Source organism: Coffea eugenioides, chromosome 3 (assembly GCF_003713205.1).
Source record: "Coffea eugenioides isolate CCC68of chromosome 3, Ceug_1.0, whole genome shotgun sequence".
NCBI classification, from domain to species: Eukaryota; Viridiplantae; Streptophyta; class Magnoliopsida; order Gentianales; family Rubiaceae; genus Coffea; species Coffea eugenioides.
The window spans coordinates 1,378,118-1,398,873 of NC_040037.1; the positions used below are offsets into that span (position 1 = coordinate 1,378,118).

The 20,756-nt window shown below is 37.4% G+C and overlaps 3 protein-coding genes across 3 annotated transcripts; 1 reads left to right on the top strand and 2 right to left on the bottom strand.

Moving 5' to 3' along the window:
• Positions 1–5,160: 5,160 nt before the first annotated feature.
• LOC113765755 (FCS-Like Zinc finger 15) lies at positions 5,161–6,579 on the top strand. Its single transcript, XM_027309999.1, has 2 exons — positions 5,161–5,545; positions 6,164–6,579. The coding sequence occupies exons 1-2, from the start codon at positions 5,286–5,288 to the stop codon at positions 6,327–6,329; spliced, it is 426 nt and encodes a 141-aa protein (XP_027165800.1). The 5' UTR covers positions 5,161–5,285; the 3' UTR covers positions 6,330–6,579.
• Positions 6,580–9,142: 2,563 nt separating this feature from the next.
• On the bottom strand, positions 9,143–11,988 carry LOC113765510 (dynein light chain 2, cytoplasmic). The gene is made up of 3 exons (XM_027309725.1): positions 11,603–11,988; positions 11,372–11,477; positions 9,143–9,607 (listed from the first exon to the last, which is right to left on the bottom strand). The coding sequence occupies exons 1-3, from the start codon at positions 11,786–11,788 to the stop codon at positions 9,525–9,527; spliced, it is 375 nt and encodes a 124-aa protein (XP_027165526.1). The 5' UTR covers positions 11,789–11,988; the 3' UTR covers positions 9,143–9,524.
• A 1,005-nt stretch (positions 11,989–12,993) lies between these two features.
• Positions 12,994–20,732, bottom strand: LOC113764930 (Fanconi anemia group I protein homolog). The gene is made up of 13 exons (XM_027308976.1): positions 19,693–20,732; positions 18,973–19,054; positions 18,400–18,591; positions 17,867–17,931; positions 17,622–17,781; positions 17,002–17,247; positions 16,754–16,870; positions 16,475–16,663; positions 16,309–16,390; positions 15,088–16,025; positions 13,929–14,427; positions 13,631–13,821; positions 12,994–13,521 (listed from the first exon to the last, which is right to left on the bottom strand). The coding sequence occupies exons 1-13, from the start codon at positions 20,730–20,732 to the stop codon at positions 13,021–13,023; spliced, it is 4,302 nt and encodes a 1,433-aa protein (XP_027164777.1). The 3' UTR covers positions 12,994–13,020.
• Positions 20,733–20,756: the final 24 nt, after the last annotated feature.

Genomic DNA, 20,756 nt, shown 5'->3' on the forward strand with positions numbered 1-20,756 from the left:
TATACAAAGAGAAGAGTTTTTTTTTTTTTTTTGGTCCCATTGGTAGACTACGAGTTTTGGATTTCTAGAGCGTCTCTTTTTGGATTTGTTTTTTTGGTCGGAGAGTGCATGTTGCCTTAGGATTATCATAGTAGCAACACAAATGGAATTGTTAGAACGCAGTGGCTTGGCTGTAGCACTAAATATAAAAGAGTGTCAGAGAGAGGGAGGGTTTTTATTTTTAACAAGGATAATTTGGGGTTTCGATATGGAATTTGTGTCATTTTAAAGATTTATTTTGCTAGCCAAGTCCCAAACAGTAAATACAAGAGAGGTTAGTGTCTTTAAAAGAATTTGCATGAAATTATTAGAAACCTCAAGGGAAATATCGGAAATTATCCCTTTAAACTATAATAAAATAAAATAGTACTACCGCCTTGCGCTTCCTAGGAACTACGTACATGCCTGGGATGAGCATGCGTGCATGGTTAATACTACTGCTACATAACAAGCACGAGAAGCAACCTCACCAAATTCTTTCCTTCTTGTTTGGTGGCATGATTAATTTCTTCGGATCCTCGTATTAAGTTTGTTTTTCTTTTTTTTAACTGTTGGTTTCAGGGGTTTATATGATAGTCCAGATACGTAGTATTTCTTTTGTTAATCTCAAGGGACCCCAGTGAATGCGTACCTACCTACCTACCCATTTAATTACTAAGCTCAAAATGGACATGCATGCACCAAACAAGTCTTGATTCACCCGTTTCTTGTCTTTTTAATTTCTGATTTTCTAAGACGAGTAATCTTAAGCAGAAAACCTCTATTTACGAATTAATTCCAATGATGATACTAATTTCTTCTCTAGTCTGTAAAGAACCCGCTTTCAATAATTGCCACACTACTACCTGATTTTTTCTCAATCCCCCCTCCCTCGTTGTGTCTAAGCACGATTCCTGCTAACTCAAATTCAGATTAGCTATGGACATGAATACCAATTTTATCAGTCAGAAACTATCAACCTCATATATATATATATATATATTGCTGACTAACTCTCACGTGCGTGCGTGCACACACATAAAAAGTCGAATTTTATTAAAGCCGGTCAAAAGTTTCTTGCAATTTTTTCTTTCGTCACTGAAGAAAAAGAAGCAAATGTTGCTGTCACCCGGCCTTTATGTGGGTTAGAGAAATAGAGGTTATCTTTTGTTGGATAAGTATAACTGCATGATTTTGTTCCCGTGAGGCACTTAAGCTTTACGTATCTGTTTCATGGTTATCAACCCAAAAAAAAAAAAAGAAATATTTGTTTCATGTTTATTGTGGTACGTGTGATTTCATGTATGTCCACAAAGCTGGCGGCTTGTTCTTGACTTCGAGATTATCTTTTCCTTTTTTTTTTTTATCAGAAATTGATTTTGTGAATTTCTTCGTCTTCTTCTAGGGTTGATATAATTTGTTGACGTTTTTTGATTTAACAAATGCACACAATAGACATGCACGTTAATTAGTTAACGGAATATCTTTGTTAAAATCAAAATCGACATAGTCACCGTACATATATATGAGAGGAGAGCTTGGGGTTGAATTAAAAGGATTATCAGTCTAATGATTAATATTGAGATTGTAAGAATTAGAAATTTTAAATTCAATTTCTTCTTTTCTCTCATCGCTTCCTAAAAAAAGAATTAAACGGAATAATTTATTTATCAAGTGATGTGCTTTAGAGAGTCGTATTAAGACAAATTCTGCCGTGTTATATGTACCCAAACCTAAAAAAGAAACGGGTTGCATTCCATAATCGCAAAAAGTTATGGGACCAAAAGCAGAAGAAGAAAAAAGGATTCACAGGTGAATTGCCAGTATATCGTGGACCAAACCCAAAAACCGAATTGAAAAAAAAAAAAATCTAATTACAACTTTGACTCTTAACAAAAATAAGCTTTCATCTATCAGCTGATCGATGACTTGTCCAAATAGCTAAGGGCACACATTCATAACTGTAAACTGCACATAATTTTTGTTTCTGGGAGGGGGCTGCCTGTAGATTTACATTTACCACTGCAGTCTGCAGGAAGGAAGCATTAAGTGGCAGCAGTATAAGATTCAAGAATTCATTCATGTACTTGACGAAATTTGGAAGCATTCTTAAAGATGTATTTCAGCTGGCTATTGAAAATGATCGGTAAATTCCAGTGTCATGATATGTGGACGGCGTGTCGTGTACATTTAGCTGCTAACCAAAATTAATTACTACTTATGTGATGTGAAAGTTTAGCTGATGATTAGATTAGCCTTATCAATTCAGATTCCACGTAAGTTTTTATCCCTTCAATCTTCATGTTGCTGATGAACTGTCCTTTAACTAGCTTTTGTTCACCTACTTCCAAAGTCCAATCATATATATATGGACTTGAGTTCGACGGAACTGAAGATTAAAGCCACCTGCTCACAGATTATACCGCTGTTTTAGCTACAGCTCACGGGTTTTGGCCAATTAATCCCTCCCATCCAGTTACACTTTTTATAGCTTTGGGGTATCAAGAATTGGACACACCACCTACAAGCAAGGCTGGCTAGCTAGTGCAGGCATTAGTAGAGTACCACAGCTATTGTATTGAATTATATAAACAAGGGTTTGGATAACGAGAAATTTTTTTTTTGAAGGAAATACCCTAACATTAATATTAGCAGTATAACTAACCATTATAACTTTACATTAAATTATAACAACAATATTGATGAAAAGTTATCTCATTTAAGGCAATGAATCAAAACAATTATTAATGATTAAAGTAGGTTATATTCACGGATAACAAAGCATATTAAGTAAGCGCTTTTTAGAGAAATTAAAAGTCAGTAACAGTACTATATTTTTTTATTTAATTAAAAAGTGGATTATAATTTAGGACGGATGAAAGAGAAAAATGAAACTATCAAACTGAGACGGAAAAAAGAACTATGACCATGCGCATTCACATTATAAATAAATTAAACGTAACTTTGTTTATATACAGCCACGGATTTAAGGGGGGGCTGGTGGGGGCTTAAGCCCCCCCCCCCAAGCCGCCGGAAAACCCCCTATATATAGGGGATTCCGGCGGCCAGCCCAGCCAGTTGGGCGGTGACGGCAACGTGAATAATCAACAAGATGAAGAAGACCTTGTGGATTATTCTCACTTTCTGTTTGAGCCTGATCCTCCAGGTCTTTTTTGAGACAAATAAATAGAGGCAAATGGCAATAGTAGTAGCGAGTGATACACACACACATCCATTTTCTTTTCATGACAAAATTGTGTAGTGTTTTATACTGGCAAGTACTTCAGCGGAACCTATGGAGGATGATGACAATCTAAGTTTTGTTTTCCCCTTCCTAAAAATCTTTCTTATTCAAGGACAATTAAGAGTATTTGGTGTGGATGAGGCCAATAAGGCGGACGCGGGAGTCGTCCAACTTACCCAATTCGGAACTGAAAGACATTGTAGGCATTAATGCAGGGAAATAACATGAGAAGTACTTGCAATCTTCTCAAGTAAAACTCAAAAAACTGATGAGGCTGTAGACAACATTAATTTATTTTCTTTTCTTTATTTGTTTGGTTTAGCAAATTTGTGTGAAGAGATCATGTCCCCCATGATGACTTGCGAGTTCATAAACCCATGATGACCAGCGGGGGCTTTTCTACCAATTCAAGCATTTTAAATTTGGGAACCTTTACTCAATTCTTCAATAATGCCTTGCTAGGTTAAGAGGAATAATCACACACATCGCTTTTTTAATAATGATAACGGGCCGGATAAATACGTATGCGGCCTGCAAATCCTTCAATTCAATGCTTTCTATTTCGAACCATTTGGTACTTATTGGAGAAGTCTATGTATAGAAAATAGATGTAGATTTATTTTGCAATTAATCATTTAATTGTCCGACCAAGACCAATGGTCTTCTTCCTTCGCTTTTTCTTTTTCAGGATGCATAAAACTCCGAAACTGAAGAAGACAGAAGAATTGTTGGGAACCTTATCCCATACTTGGCATTAGTTCTACCAGTTGCGACTGCTTCTGTTGAAAGAGTATTTTCTGCAATGAATATTGTCAAGACTGATTTGCGCAACAAAATGGGAGACGAGTGGATGAATGACTGTCTGGTTGTATACATCGAGAAGGATATTTTTGCAACAATTGAAAATGAGCAAATATTGCAGCGTTTTCAACGGATGAAGACTCGCAGAATGCAATTGCCTCCTCTTCGTTATTCGAGTGCAACAACTACCAATACTTCAAGTGTTAATCAATAACAAATTTTTGGGTATGTATAATTATATGTTTTTATTATTTTTATAATTATTGATTCTAAATTTTACTTATTAAATATATTTATTTCGTCACAAAAAAATTTTTAATACACTTCAGCCCCCCAAAAATAAATTTCTGGCTCCGTCCCTGTTTATATAAGCATGGCAAATGAAGCGGTATGTCTCAAAGGAACACAACGTTTGTGTTACCAAGAATACAAAGAAGCTAGCTAGCACTGACTCATTAAATTGAGTTTGATTCGATCTATCAAGAATTTTAATGGCAGTTAGTTCATTAGAATCCTCAATCGCTATTGGGAACGGGAAGTTGTCATTCTTATAGTAGTAGAACCTTATTCAAATACGTGAGTTTTGGTTGAACCCTCAAGTCTAACCTGGCATTCCATTCCCTTGAAGAAGACAGGCAAAAGCTCAACAGCCCACACCACAAAAAGGGCAGTAATAAGTTGCAGTTGAGGACTGTAAAACTGTAAGAATCAAGAAGAATAGGACAAAACAAGAGTTTTTTTTTTTTTTTTTTTGGTGAGTTCAAAAAAAAAAAAGAGAAAAAGAAAAAGAAAAGCAAACCAACCAAGTACTACGACTAAGAAGAAATATGAGTTTATTATTTCGAAATTGAAAGCCACAGGGGGTACGTGGCATTGAAAGAGCAGTAGAAATCAATATAGTACTATGTCAGTAGGCTAAGCTACTCTCCCGTCCGTATTTCCTGCTCTAAATTTCTCTTCCTCTGCCATGCTAAATTAAAAAAAATGCTCCGTGGAGGGTCCCACGCCCCGACTCCCTTCCCTTTGTACTACTACCACGTCATTATTACTATTTCACCCTTTTAAGAGTTTACAACCCCCACCCTGTTCTCTTGCTTCTATTTATTTTTCTCATCTTTTCATCAACCGTATCATACCAAATCCCACCACCAGGCACCAGCTCTAGAAGAAGAAGAAGGAGAAGAAGAAGAAGAAGAAAGGGCTGGAGGAGAAAGACCATGAAATGGTGGGACTAAGCGTTGTACTAGAAGCAGAAGGATACGAGGATATCAGTAGCAAGAGAAGTGCTCATCACCAAGTTATTAGCAAAGCCAGCATGATCATCAAACCATCTCCTTCTTCTCCAACTCCTCCTACTTCTCCTTCTCCCTTCACAAAAAGGAACAGCTCCTTTAACCTCTCATGTGGTACTAGTGGATTTCTTGACTATTGTTTCCTTTGCAGACAGAAACTTTTGCCTGGCAAGGACATCTATATGTACAAGTAAGTGCTTCTCATTCACTCCCGTCTTCAACCCTCCAAATATATTTCAACAAGTTTTCGACTTTTCTTTTTTTTTTTTCTCTTGCTTGGTGCAAATTATTACTCCTAATATGAAGTAAAGGTTTACTTGTAGCCCTCTTGGTTGCCGCCTCCATGCACCAAAGAGGAAGAATTTTTTTCAGAAAAATTAGAGATAAAAACACGAAAAAAAAGAGAAAAATCTTTGAACCACTATATAGGCATTTGAAGTTCCACTTCATTTGGTTGATGCTCCATGTTTGAGCTGGTTTTGCAAGTGAAGAAACCCCCAACCAAAAAAAAAAAAAAAAGCTGTAAATTCCTCTAGGGTTAAAAAAAAAATTCCAGAGAAAGGAAGAATGAAAAGGAAAGGGGATATATCTGAGACTGGAGGAATCTTTCTTTTCTTTCTTTCCTAGTCACTCAAGTGATTGTCAGCATCAATAATATGTTGATATTTTAACCAAGAAAAACACAAATAAGCTTATTATGGGTCTTTTCTTTTTCTTTCCTTTTTTTTTATAAAAATATTTTGACAGCTTGATCTGGATATATATGTTGACAGAAATTTACACAGCTGGTGGGTCTTTATGTATGCAGAGGTGACAGGGCTTTTTGCAGCGAGGAGTGCAGGTGCAGACAGATATTCATGGACGAAGAAGAAACTATTAAGGCTAAAACTGACCACTGTTCATTGGCTGCTTCATCATCTAATTCCTCTTCTCGTAAAGGGACCAAAAAAAGAGCAAATGGTTTTGCCTATTAGTATAACTTTAGTGGAAATTTTTTTTTTTCTTTCTTGTTTTTCTTTTGCCTTATCTCTAGTTTTGGCTTTTGCCTCATTTTGTAATGACTCTCGGGCCGACCGGGTTTTGGTTCTTAGCATGGTTTGCAGCTAAGAAGGCTCTTGGTTTTGGTTTTGGCAAATAGATTGCAAGAACATGATTGGCCATGTAATGTCCACGATGAGAGACTAGGAATATTTGTTTGCGTTTTACGGAGAAACCATTCCGCATTATTTATGTTCGATGTCTGTATCATCATCAATCGATCACTGCTTGCTGCTACTGTTCAATGTCAAATGTAGGTAAGGAAACGCATACATCTTATCTTTTGTTGATTGGGATGTCTATCTTATTTCAAGGGTTGACCATCAAAAATCTTATCAGTGCGAGTAATCCTAGATTTGTGTTCTGCCTGATCGCTAATAAACTAAGATTAATCGTGCCCTGTTACCTATGATAAACATGAGGCTTGCTTTTTTATCCTTTCTTGGAGAACTTGTGAGATTCATACCATTTAAATATGTTTCAGGGGCTTCATGACTATGCATTAGTTAGTGTGTGTGTGTGTGTGTACTTGGGAGGACCTCTATTCGGTATTGTTGGGGACACAGGGCACAGATGATTGTTTCACCTGTAGTTTTTGGTGGTTCTTTTTGTCTTTTGCTTTATATCTCTAGGTTTTTTTTTTTTTTTGGGTTTGGGTTTTGGCCTTTAAATTATTGACTGGAAGAGATGGCTGGCTTCTCATTTACGAGGTACCAAATCTGTGGAAAGAATTATTGCGGAGGATAAGCATAAGCATTGTGGACTGGAGGATACAAGAAGAGATAAAGACGCTGCTACTACTACTGTATTTAAATCAACGAGTGAGTGGGCGAAATCAAATATCTGGCAATTGTGGGTGCCCATGCCCATTCTGGGGAGGGTCTGCATTCCCAATAGAATGATTATCTAATTAGGAATAACGGGCCCAACCCAAAAAGCGCTTATTTCCCCATATTTTGCTTCTAGCTCCTTCAAACCTCTTAAGGCTCCCGATTAACATCGATCGACGTGGACCGTCTTGACCGCCTCTCATTTGGCTCACAGGGGGCAGGCAAGGCAATCCAACATTATCTCGCACACCAAGTAAACGAAGGCGTGTGTAATTCGCGCGCCTTCCTTCATCTACCACCCTTCCTTTTTTTTTTTTTTAACAATTCATGCCAAGCTCCCACGCAAAAAAGAAAGAAGAAAATACAGAAAGACAGAGTAATGAGCTACGGATTTCTTTGCTTTTATTTATTTATTTATTTTTTATGCAGCAGGCAGGCAGGTGGAGCAGAGGATTTAGAACTTCAAAGCAAGGTCATCAATTAGAATCCAAAACAGAAGGACCATAGAATCTATACCATTCTATGTGCCCACGAGGCTTTAGAACCATAAATGTGATTTGATTCTCTGTGGGAGACAAGGATGAACAAGGGCCAAGGGGTCAGGGGGCCCATGCAACCATTTCAGAAAGATTAAAATGTCTAAAATTTGGCAACTTTAAAGTCCAACAACATATGTCCAGTAAAAATGGAGTATTTTTTTTTTTTAAACATCAATTTTCACGCTACGTGTCAATTGACTGAACAGATTTCGTCATTTGGCAACATATTTTAATTTAATAGAACCACCTACAATGTACAGCTTGTGAAAAATTTTATACTCCATCTAATGGTTATTATTGGAAATAACAATATATAATTCGACTGATATTTGTTCCTAACCCAACTCCAGGCAGAGAGATTCTCATACACTCTTCGATTGGAATCTTTTGGGTTCACCTTGCAGCTTGCTAGCTGCTAACTCCACTATATATAGTGGGGTTTGGTCCACGAAGATCTTCCTTCGGAAAGGGACAGTTTTGGCCCAGCTTGGAATTTCGGTATCCCGATGTCAATTAACTTATTAAGAGCACGTCTTTTCATTTCCATTGTACTCTCAAGTCTCAACCCATCTTTTTTTTTTTTTTTTTGGTTTTTCTCAAAAAAAAAAAAAACCCATCTTTGTATCTCTTTTTTGACACTAGTACTAGTACTGTTCTGATTATAATAATAAGTTTTCCAAGTCTTGATAGCTAACAGGATCGCAAAAGAAATCACAAGCCATTGTACTCCCGTCCGCAACAATCAAAGCATTTGTTATAGGACCTCTCCCTTGTCATTATTGTCCGTAGTTAAAGTGCACTCCCCAAAATATCCAAGAAATGGGAAAACCCCGTGGTTATTTTTACATTCTATCATCTCTACGCCACGCATATTATTCATGGAGGAGTCCAGTCGAATAAAACGGAAGTAGAAAATTGCAAGGGTCGAGCACTCGAGCCGTATCGAAGTACTGGAAATCTACCCTTGCTCTATATTTACAATTAAAAAGACTTCACCCTTGTGATCATATATATACTTCAACCTAAGAGCCAAATGCGATTCAGCTATGAGAAAGCATCCTCGAACGAATTTCTTCATTTATTTGTGTGAATTGCCAGTTTTAATGGCCTTCCGTTCGGTAATATAGCAGCTATGCTTGGTTAGAGTAACGCGCTAGGCAAGCTCTCGTATCTGTATCAAGGATCTCATTGGACTTCCAAACTAAAGATAATTTTAAGCAGGCTGGAAGTATTACATGGCACCAGGAAATTAAGCGGCAATAGACATCCAAGGAATCTGAGTAACAAAAGCAGGCTTAAACAACGTTCCATTTCCAGAACACAGATAAAGGGCAGTATCAACTTTCAACCATTTTAGCCCCTGAGAAGGCAAGTTCAGTCTAGAGGTCAAATAACTTTTTATAACCCCAGAACCTGGAAATCAAGGCAACGAGGGTCACTGGGATTAAAAGAAAAAAAAAAATCATCGATATGTTTGCACAGATGAATAATGGTGTTTCACTCCCTTAGTTCACAGTGACCATGCTCTATATGCTTCCTTCCATCTTCTTGTTGATTGACAAGCAAATGTCAAACAAAATGTGGACATAGTGCAGTTAAGTCCTCTGATGTTCAGACACAGACAACATAGGTCAAAACAAATATACAAGTACATGAATGTTCCTCTCAATATTCTGCACTCTAAAGTCTTTGAATCTTACATACAACTACAAGATATGTTGTAACCGTGATGATTAGCAACCACTGTTGAATATCACCACACTTAGCCAGATTTGAACAGAAGTACAGCTTTTGAATCCAAATAGAAGTAAACAAAGTGATTTGTCTCATGAGTCACATAAGAACCTACAAGAAAGAAGAAAATAGACCAGGAAGTGATGGTGGTCAGTTCAGGTAGATCAACATAGTGACACAGTCAAGAACTTTCTATGATCCATAGGTAAACACACAGAGAAGACTGATCTTGCTTATTTGTTTTTCTTCCTATTCTAATGGTTGTGGGCTTGTTGTCCTAGAGGGGATCATTCCGGATGTCATAACATCATTCTTTTTCCCTCTAAAAGGTCAAGTTAGCTTGAAATGTAAAGTGCATTTCTAACCAAGACAGCTAATTCTTAAACGAAGTTATGAGGCAAACACGGATTGCCTACTATTTGACAAACTGGGACCATAAAGCAAATAAGAACCATCTTGTCCATGCAACATCCATTTTTAAGAGGTATATCACCCCTCCACTGTTCTGGACAGGAATAAGTATTCTTAAGATCTTATAACAATAAGATATGGTAAGAAGATAAAAAAGAATACAGTTTTCCACGTAAAAAGTAGACATCAAATCCAGAAGCAAAAGCATTCAGGAATCTTTAGCATCATACCTTATAGAAGCAGGAAGATGTAGAATTTTGAAATGATGCATGCAGTCTAACAACTTAAAACTGAAAAGTGGCATAAACGGTAAGACAAGCCCCAAGCTTCCAAGTCAATGTTTTCATTTAGGAACTGTAGCTACTTTCCAGAACCAGAATGTTGCAGTGGTACACATATATTTCATGTTTTTTGGCCAACAGCTGCAGAAAGGACTAAGGAGTAAAGGAAAGTTTTAGTGAGGAAAATTCAGCTTTGGAAAAACATTGAAGGCTTTGCATGATTTTCTCTTAGAACCATCAGGAACCGGTTAGTTTTGCCGAGCCAAAATTTAGACAAATATAGAGGTAATTCTTGATATAGACAATTAAGAAGTATCAAACATTTGAGAAACCACCATTTTAAAGCATGAATTGAACTCGTAAGATTTTTGAAATAAAAATTACAAGCCAACATACCCTTAAAAGCTTCATGCAAAACTTACCTTCTATATTATGCAGCTCACTGGAACAACTTTAAGCACCAAATATCTACAAAAACTAAACTGAAGCAGCACACTAAGCCTCTACCAGATTCTTTGAGCATACAAGAACTCAATAGCCAACACATTCATAAACTCCCCCCTCTCGCCTCACCAAAACCCCAAGATACCTTGCTAGAAAGACAAAACAAGATACCCGATATTTGAATTGAATTTAGCTCAACAAGAGCTTATTTTACATTGGCTTGTTCACTAATCAAACCAATCCTGACTCAGGATCCAGTGTCTGTTAAAAAAATTATTAAGCTCGTGTACAAAAGCATAACAATCAAAAAATCAAAATGTACACTTAATCAAGATACACGAGCTCAACGTGATGAATGCATCTAACCTCAGTTCAACTATAATCGACCCAAGCCAAGCTCACAGATGCAATTCGAAGCTCACTAACACAACCAAACCATTCTTGAACACTCTATTGTCCGGGTTGATTAGGCTTATTTACACTCCTTCACGCTTTCCTCCTCTCTCGCTCCCTTTGAACTTCCAACATAAAATAAACCTAGATCCAACTCTATATAAACTCACGAATCATAACTACGTATTAACAACACATAAATTTAGTGAGCAAGTTCATAATAATCGATCAAATTGATAAATTGAAGCATTCATCTATAAAAGTTTCTCAATTTTCCAGCAATAATTCAAATAAAAAATTTTTAAAAAAATGGAAAAGTAAAGCAAGATTAAGTAAAGTTAATTACCGAAATTTCTGCCGACAATGCAGTGCCAAGTAGGTCCATGCCGCTTATCAAACTCCTTCTTGATATGCTCCGCTACATCTTTCTCCACACCGTTCTTCTCAAAAGCCTGTAATTAAAATAAAATGAAAAATTAAATGCAAAAGATTTTCTTCCTTAATTATTCCTTTTTTTTTTCTTTTGCGTTTGGTAACTGAAGTTAAGCTTCAGAGGCAGAAAGAAAGAGAAAGTTACGGCGATGGCAATGTCGACGGCCTCTTTCTGCATGTCTTCCTTCATATCTGCGCTCTTGATGATGACTTTCTTTCCGACAGCAGAGGAGGTCGGTGCCGAACCGGAGGTCGACTTCCGATCATCAGAGAGTGACTTGGCAACTGCCGGAGCTGCTCCACCCACCATCCTCTTTGCTTCTTCACTCATTCCTTTGCTTGTAATGATTCACGATTGAAGCACAGAATCACGCAGAGGCTTTGGAGCTCCGAATGAAAATTTAAAATAAGAGCGAAAGGAAAAAAAAAAGCTTAGAGAGAGAGAGAGAATATGAGTGTGTGAGAGAGAAAGTGCGGAGACAGACGGAGATGATTTGTGGTCTCTCTGATTTCGTAGTGGTGGTCTTCTACCCTTTCTTTTGGGAGTTTTTAGCACTTATATATTCTGAGGCAAAATTATACTACAGTATATATTTAATAGTACACTAGTAATTTACAGGAAAATTTGGCAATTTTTTTTTGATTAACTTTATATTACAGGAATATTTTGGCAAAAAAAAATTTTTTTTTTTTTTGGATTGGCTTTATATTACTGCTACAACGGCTAAGGATTTACTACTTGTTTTTACTATTTTGGACTAATGGGAAAATTTTTTGGTAAATTTAAAAAAAAAAAGAAAAGAAAAGAAAATTACACTTACTAGTGTTGACCGGAGGGATGGGAGGCTGGGATTTTTGTGGGGGGTCAACATTCCCGATTTCCATTTTACCAGTAGTAAGTACAAGAAGATAAATAATATGATAATTTGATTGTTGCGTAATTAAGTCAATCATTATCATCAACAGAGTGGTGGAAAATTAACAACAGGGTGGTGGTGGTCTACTATTATTTGGCCCTATCTCCACTCCAGTAGCAGTACTACATTTGGAATTCCACTTGTGTAGGATTTGAGAAAAGAAACAAAAATATGCTTCAGGTGAATTTCTCGACTAAAACAAGCCATTTGAACGTACCGGAGTTGTATCCAACCGATGATTTCGGTGTGACATTCACCTATGATTAATGAGGCATTTGGCTATGTTTCCGCTACACTCGTTGAGTTCAAGTTCGAGTTTAAAATTAATTTTTACTTTTATTTTTTCTATCAAATTTTTAGTTTTTTAGCTTTTAATTTTTCATTGATGGAATCACTACTTCCATTTGGACATGTTTGTTTTTATCATTTTAATACTAGTTTAAGTGTTTTGACTTTACATGGATTATCGAGAAATTGTAATTATATTTTTTTTCCCTACCACAGATATAGTACTATTGCGTTTTCTGGTCTTTTGATGAAAATATATATATATTTCTTGGATGGGTCCCAAGAATAACACCCGCATTTCCTATTTAGCACTAGTCATTGTGAATATGAACGCTTGCTTCATTGTTCAATTTCCATCTTAAAATGCTAAACTTTGGCCTGTCTCCATCTCTTCGTCTGAGGATGATTCCTCCATCACCCTTCTCCTCTTCGATCTTTGTCCATTTGAAAGGCCTGCTTCATCTTCACCATCTGATCCAGAATCCGCTGCAGCCTTTGGAACATCATATTCGAGGGATAATTCGTTATTGTTTGCTCCACCATTCCCCTCTTCTCCTTCTTCTTCATCACCGGATTCCTCAGATGATTCACTCTCTGCAGCATTGCCCTCATTCTCTTCTGTTTCATTAGTAGGATCACCTTCTTCTTCTTCCCTGACGAAGTCTTTGGGGTCTAATATCTTGAAGTCCCTCGAAGTACTCCGCTTGGCCTGCCTCAATAAATTCAGTTTGGCTGCCTTGCCGAGTTGAATGAGATATTTTTCATAGTCCTCTATCTGGAAAATCAACTCTGGGATGCATTTGTTTTCCCTTTTGATTTTGCTCGCCATTGCTTTGTTGTTCCCGCTCTCTTGTTGATCCTGCACAAGTTTGTCAATAACATAAGATGACCCAATTTACTGAAAGCTCTGTAGTCTTAACAGCCAGAAACTCAGAATGTAAACGCTTAACTAAGTCAGTGCCTCGTACCTTTTGTAGCTGTTCCATAAACTTGTAGAGAGGAGCTGTCAGCTGCCTGCAGGTAATTTCTACCAGCTTCTGATACTTGAGGCTTGGCAAAACTTGCTTGGAACCTCTAGGGGCTATAAGGAGTTTTGCCATTCGAGCTAAATCCCTGTATAGTTTCGTAGACAATCTCAAGAAATGTTCTGCTTGAGGATCTGCAGTAAATGGAGCAGGATATCAAATTTATCAGCTTGTGAAGAGAGATTATCGATAAATATTAAACTGTAAGTGATAGTTCTCTTTCCCTAGTCGATTGACATACCTTTTAGGTTCATCAATACAAAATTAGACGAGACCTTTATAATAGCTTCCACTCTGCAATAAAGAGTCTCTTCCAATACCAGCCCAGGTCCAAGATTTTTATCGGGTTCAAGAGCTACGCCTTTCTGAGTAGCAGTAGAGTACGTCTTCAATTTTGTTATGATCCAATCCATGTCAACAATGTTTGACTCAACTATCTGCAGTATAGAAGAAGCTATCGCCGCGCAAGTTGTTTTGTTAATAACATGGAATGTTTCAGACAAATCTGGATCACTTTTCCCTAACCTGAGTACTTTCAGAAGTTCAGAAGCCATTTCCTGGGAAACAGTCAAGTCATTTGGAGGTAAGCTTAAGGAAACAACCAGATAGACCCAACTTCTTGCAAGCCTGGGATTTCGTAGATCAATGCTTTTGCAAATATGTAAAATCCATGCTCCAACAAGATTCCGCCTTTCTGCCGGCAGTTGGTTGCCAATGATCATCAATATATCACAGACAATCTGAGAGCAAAGCTTGCTTAAGAGATTATGTCTTCAGAAAATTAAGCACAAAAGATACATCTAATAAGAAAATAACATTTTGGAGAAGGTGAAGCCATAACTATCTATTGCTCTGGGAAAAGGACACTTCCTATCCTATATTAACCAAAACATCTAATTAATAAGGACCATGTGCATGTTTCAAGGGCTTAACACAAGTGCACGAGAATCTGCCACAGAGCACACAAACAATGTCAAGTCTTCCTATTTCTCTAATTATGCTACTTTTGCCTCAAGTCCGAGTTCAGGAGCTGCTCAAGAGAAAGGAAAGAGTATTTTCAACTACTATGGACAGTCAATAGAAAATATCACTTATCCCATGTGAACAAATAAACCAATATTGCAGCCTACATACATGGCTATACACAATCAGAACAGAATATACAAAATTTCATTCAATCAAAAGTTTGATAAGGAGTTTTATCTCCACCATTTTTAAAGGCTTTGCTTAGTCTGTGGAACAAGTTAAGACAATCACATGCCTCAAAAAAGGAGCAATATATTGGTGTACGAAACTTCAGTTAATGGCAGGGCAGAGGAAATTTGTGATTATAGGGGTCAAGCATGATGCTTTACTGACAAAAATCAATCAGTTTGACAAAAAGGTTAGAATGCATCTACCTCAACTTCACTGAAGAAAGAAGATTTTAGAAGCTCGGAGAGCAATGGCATCATGCTGTTTTTGATGAACATTTCTTTGCTCCTTGTAGCTTGATTTTCTACACCTTCAGCTAATTCGCATTCAATTCCTCGATCAGAATGCAGAATATCACTTGCTCCATGCTCAACTTCAGAGGCTGACACCAAAGCTTCTATTAGCTCACCAATTTCAGAGCTACACAAACTTACAGTTATCAATTTCTTCAGGCATATCAAAGCTAAATGTATATGCTCCTTTCTATCATCTACATTCCTCCCCCTGGATTCTTTCTTTTTGTGAGACTGTGGTACTGAAGTTAGCAACTGAATCAATTTCACCAAAGGAGGTCCCAACAACTTAATTTCACCATAGATCAACATCTTCAGTGGATCTTCTCTTCCCACAAATGGTAATGATGTTAATTGGCACAGGCAAGCATTCAACACAAAGTTTATCAATTTAGGATGCTGGTCTGATGCTTTGCAGGAAGACACCTGGCTATGGTTCTCAGAAGGTGCACTACTGGTGGAACTATCAAATTGCAATAGTTGAGGAGCCATTGCTAATAGCCAACAGATGCTTGAAGTTGCCAAGTGAGGAACTCTTTCCTGTGGCAATGTTGAACCACTTGAGTTACGCTTATCAGCTGGATCACTGGCAGTAGAGCGTACTGTCCCTCTTCTTGTTCCATTTACCTGCCTGGAATTACACGTAAACTTTTCCAACATATCATGAATAGCAACAAACTCAAAAAGCTCATTCTGCAATTCCACTTTCTTCACATTGGTTGCTTTCTCCAACTCATTGATGATGACATTCAATACCACTTCTGAAATCCCTAACAAAACAAACGCACAACATCTAATCTTTTCTTCTTCTACAATTGTAGAGTCTGAATCATCAGTTTTACCCAGTAAACCTGATCTGACATATAAATTATCATGATGTAAGTAATTGCTTTTGAATAGGTATATGAAAGCCTCAGAAAGAGTAAATCAGAAAAGAGCTCAAGTCTCAAACAATATTTTTTGGATGTAAATGAAGATTTTGTTTAACAATAGAAGGAAATTGTTCCTGCTACTGCATGGACCTCCATGCAAACTTCTACAACGAAAGCAAGTAACAAAGAGATCTCAAAACCATCTCATCGCGTACAAACGTGTTCCAAGATTGAAAAATCTAGCATAGAGAGTCACACTAACCTTCCAAATTTGCAGTCCTTAGAAACTTCCGAATCTTTGATAAAGCATTAGAGAATGACTCTCCAGAGAGTATTCTTCCAGCCTGATGAATTTCATATGATAGTCTTGAGTGATTATAGAGCCACCATCTGCTAAAGGACAACCTTTAAACAACAAATTTGTATACCTCGTTCTCCTGTGTCAGAGAGAAGCCAAAACTAGCCCATGAATCAGGAGGGTGGCCAGTTTTATCTTGCGGCTGAAGTAGAAGGATCCAAGAGATGCAAGAGAGAAGAGAGTCCAATGGCTCTTCAATATGAAATTTTCCACTGTCTGATTTAATACAAGAAGTAATGTCCAGTTTGATGTCTGCATCCTGGAAGCAAAATTCTCTGGTTCACAGTTTCAATTTTTTCAATATATTTAACAGAAAAAGACCATTCTTTGCACCCAAATAAATAAATACCTCTTTATAATAGCGAAAGAAGTGTGGTAAAAGAAAATCAAAAACAGAACCAGCAGCTAAAGGATCCACCAAGACAACCTTTACAAGTCCATGATACAGCACCTCTCTTGCTTTTGCCTAGGACAACATAGAAACTGTCATGAAAAACCTTTCATTTCAATATCCTCCAGTAAAAGTTACTGGTTTTTGACTTCTCATTCGTGTTGAACAAAAGAACAAGATTTGGAGAGGGAATAAATAAAAAATACCTGCTGGTAGAGACATCTCTGAAACAAACCACTCAGCTCCTGGAAAAGACTAGCCCCAGTGGTACAGGGTATTTCAGCCTGTTGGCTACAACTGGCTTGACTGCTTGATTCTTGAAAAGAAAGTGGCCCATCTCTTTTGCGTTGCTTTTCTGCTAGTATCAGACTGATAATGCAATTGGTTGCAGCAACACGAACTGAATCTTCCCGTCTAAACATAGCCTTCCTTAAGACTAAAATAGTATAATCCTGAATCACAGAGAAGATATAAGGAAAGGGGAAGGAGTGTTTGTTTGTCTGTTAGAGAGACAGATAAACTGTAAAACTTCTCATTCCTCCAAGAGCAGAATTTTGACTGTTAAATTTAAAATAATTAAATCGTTTAGCCCAATTTGAAAAATGAAAATTGCTTAAAGCTATCAAATCTAATGATTGCTAAATTCCCTAGAAATGGAGTTCAGATTGTAACAAAACCTTCTTTTTTATTACATTAAGAGACACCAAAGTATTGTGCTATGGTAGTTATCATAGAAAAACTCAATTTACTAGTTTGCAGTCATCCAAGTATCTTCTCTTTCTCCAAGAGAATGATATGATTGAACTATGAATGGGAAAACAAGTACCTGAAGATCATGGCTGAATTTAGTAAGAGGCAATAGAACAGCCACTAGGCGTGAGGAAATCTCAGCATGAGTAAAAGTGAAATAATCCAACAATTCCTTCAGGTGTGCAACATGATCCAACATTTGGAATGGATAACTCTTGACGAGATGCTCAAGTAGTCTATGAGAAAAATGACCATGTCAACTTATTCAAGCCAAGGGGAAAAAAAGAAGGAAAAGGTCAACATGAAAGGAGCTTTGCTTACCTTGTAATGGGCAATGCTTGCTCAGGCTTCAAAGAGAGGATGCGAAATTTGCATTGTTCAATTATCTGCAACAGTACAACCAACTCACTATACACAGTTAGAACATGATCAACATGCATACTATAGATATCTCTAGGTCATAAAAGGCTCATACTAAAGACTAAGCATGGTGTCAAATTGTGTCAAACTTGCTGATGCTTTTCTTGGCCATAAGAAGCCTAGTTTCAGCACTGCCAGGAAAGCAAATGCATAAAATCATGGAAGCAGCAGTAAAAACTGTAAATAATAATTGATAGCACGTTATAATATTGAAGACATTTTCACCCTCGGAGCACAAACCATAAATTATTAATAAATTTTTTTCATCTAATTGAATGTATTTAACTTTGCCTCCTAATATTGCTTATTGGATGATTCAGAAATGACAAAAACAAATTTTGGAGCCCCTCCTCAAAGTTTATAATCTGCATCCTGTCCATATGATAAGAAGTGTGATAATCCATTTTCACATCTATAGACATTCTCATGCTGACCTCCTTTCTTGCCATGTCATGAACCTCAAATGAACTCTTCAGCATCTGGCTTCCCAGCTCCTCTACACCCAATAGATCATCAGAATTGTCAAGTCTTCTTTTGCTAACCTCTTCTACTCCTTCAAGCAGTCCAAATCCAAATTGGACAATGCTTGGAATAATATGCTCTCTTCCAGAATTGCTTTCATTAACCTGTAGAAGTAAAAGCAAAACAGGAAAAAGAAGTTTAAAAAAAAAAGATTGAAGGAAATGAGATCAACCTATAAGTGATCACTGTAGAAAGAGCACAAAATATGCAGTTGATACAATTTTTGTAGCACTAAATCATCAATAGATTTATCTATTATACTTATTTTGTCATCCTTTGCATACTACTGGTCCTTTTCTATTCGTTCTAAATTACTATGCACCTAAAATACTGACATTACTGAGGGAGGTATTTCACTATTATTTGCTCATTCTACTAGGAGGATGCAATTATCCACAATGTATATAGTTAGAGTTGACTATAACTTGCATTCGCATAGCTGAGAAACAAATAGACTGAGCAACAAAAAGTTGGAAATAAGTTACAGCTCTTATTATGGCTCTCTCCATCACTTGAGCAATCTGCAGATATGCTTCCTTCAAATGATCTGATAGCCACTTGCACTCTCTGAAACATCACAAGACAGAAAACAGGTATAAAATGTTACATTATTCAGAATTAGGTAAAGTGAATTAGCTTAAAACTCAGTTGATGAAAGTCCTAAGAGATCCAAATCCTCAAAACACAAAACAGAAATTAGGCATAAAATGCTACATTAGTCAGATTTGGGTAAAGTGATTAGCTGAAAACTCAGTGGATGAAAGTCTTGAGAGATCCAGATCCTAGAAGAAAGGAAAAAGTACTCTTCCAAGGGGCTCATAAACAGGATTACACGAACTTCATTACAAAAATGTTTCTAATTGTTCAAACTGCTGCAGTTATCCAGCAACATTATCACAAAAATGTTTGTGGAAGGTGACAAAATGTTTGTTATTCCAGCAACATTGATAAGACATCAGAGTAAGATTCCAGCAACATTATCAAACTGCTGTGGAAGGTGACAAAATATTTGTTATTCCATTGATTTTTAGGCTCATAATTCTCATTTACCTCAATTTAGTGCAAAACATAATCCATAAGACATCAGAGTAAGATTCTATACAGCATGTAGCATCCAAAAAAAAAATTCTATACAGTGTGTCACAAAATTCAACTAAGCTTGCATGTAAAAATATAATTACTTAAGTGCCCTATGAATAACTTACTTTGCAAACTTGTAGTCTTTATATGCAGCAAGCAATGCTGTTTTTAGGACTCCGATAGAGCTCTCACAAAATCTTTTAACTCTAGCAACTGACAACAACACAGCAACGGTAAAATGATTAAATGCCCGCGAATCCGCCTTTACTAGCGCCAGAACCTCCTGGCCTAAAGAAGGATCCTGCTTTACTGCAAAATTCACATGAAGTAATACCGTCCCCTCAACTTGTTTTACAATTGAACTACCCTTCTTTCCCTGCACTTTATCTCCAAAATACGTGACAATCCCCTCAATCACCTCCTTCTTACTAAACCCTTTTGAAGCCAACACCAATAACTGATAAACCAACCCAGGCAAGTCCTGCAAATCTACGTCCCTCATCCCATTAAACACTTTTCCAAGAAAATCCCTTCTTTTCTCTTTTTGCATAAAGGAAAATTCCCTAATAATTTCCACCATTTTCACCAACAAAACCTTTCTCCATTCAGACTTAATTAAACTATCAACAACAGAATTTACATACCCATAAGCATTTTCAAACTCATTTGAGGTTCTAATCAGTTCAAGACCCTTTGGGAGCAAAATTAGCAACTGGGTATCCTCAGAATCGGTTATTTTGGGAATATAAGAGGTGATTAAATCAATAATAGGGGGTAAACTGGAAACTGGGACGGCGTCGAGGTGGGTTGAGAAGAGCTGGATGGTGGACAGGGAGAGGCGGTCGTGTGGGATTTTATGGGTGGTGAAAAGGGAAGCGTAAGAGAGGAGAAGGGAAGATAGAAGCGAGGAAAGGGGGGAATGGAGAGAGGAAAGAGAAATGAGGGCGGAGGCGTATTCAGAAACTGCGGAAGAGGGGTTCGGAGAAGCGGTGGCTCGAGATTGGAGGTAAGATAAGAGGGTTTGGTGGGAGGCTTCTGCGAGGAGGAATGGGGGAAGTGGCAAGGGGGTGGTGGATTGGGAGGAGGAGTAGGGGTGTTTTTGGGCCAATTGAATGATGTCGGCGTCAGTTAGTGGCGGTGGAGGGTGGGCTGAGGTGGTGGCCATTTTGGTGGCGATGCCGTTCGCGGA

Coding starts and splice junctions, on each gene's coding strand:
- LOC113765755 (XM_027309999.1), top strand. CDS start 5,286: ATGGTGGGACTAAGCGTTGTACTAGAAGCAGAAGGATACGAGGATATC. Junction 5,546..6,163: donor AAGGACATCTATATGTACAA/GTAAGTGCTTCT, acceptor TTATGTATGCAG/AGGTGACAGGGCTTTTTGCA.
- LOC113765510 (XM_027309725.1), bottom strand. CDS start 11,788: ATGAGTGAAGAAGCAAAGAGGATGGTGGGTGGAGCAGCTCCGGCAGTT. Junction 11,478..11,602: donor CCGTCGACATTGCCATCGCC/GTAACTTTCTCT, acceptor TTTTAATTACAG/GCTTTTGAGAAGAACGGTGT. Junction 9,608..11,371: donor CATTGTCGGCAGAAATTTCG/GTAATTAACTTT, acceptor TCTTTCTTGTAG/GTTCTTATGTGACTCATGAG.
- LOC113764930 (XM_027308976.1), bottom strand. CDS start 20,732: ATGGCCACCACCTCAGCCCACCCTCCACCGCCACTAACTGACGCCGAC. Junction 14,428..15,087: donor CTTTCTTCAGTGAAGTTGAG/GTAGATGCATTC, acceptor CTTTGCTCTCAG/ATTGTCTGTGATATATTGAT. Junction 13,522..13,630: donor TTATGGAACAGCTACAAAAG/GTACGAGGCACT, acceptor AAACTTGTGCAG/GATCAACAAGAGAGCGGGAA.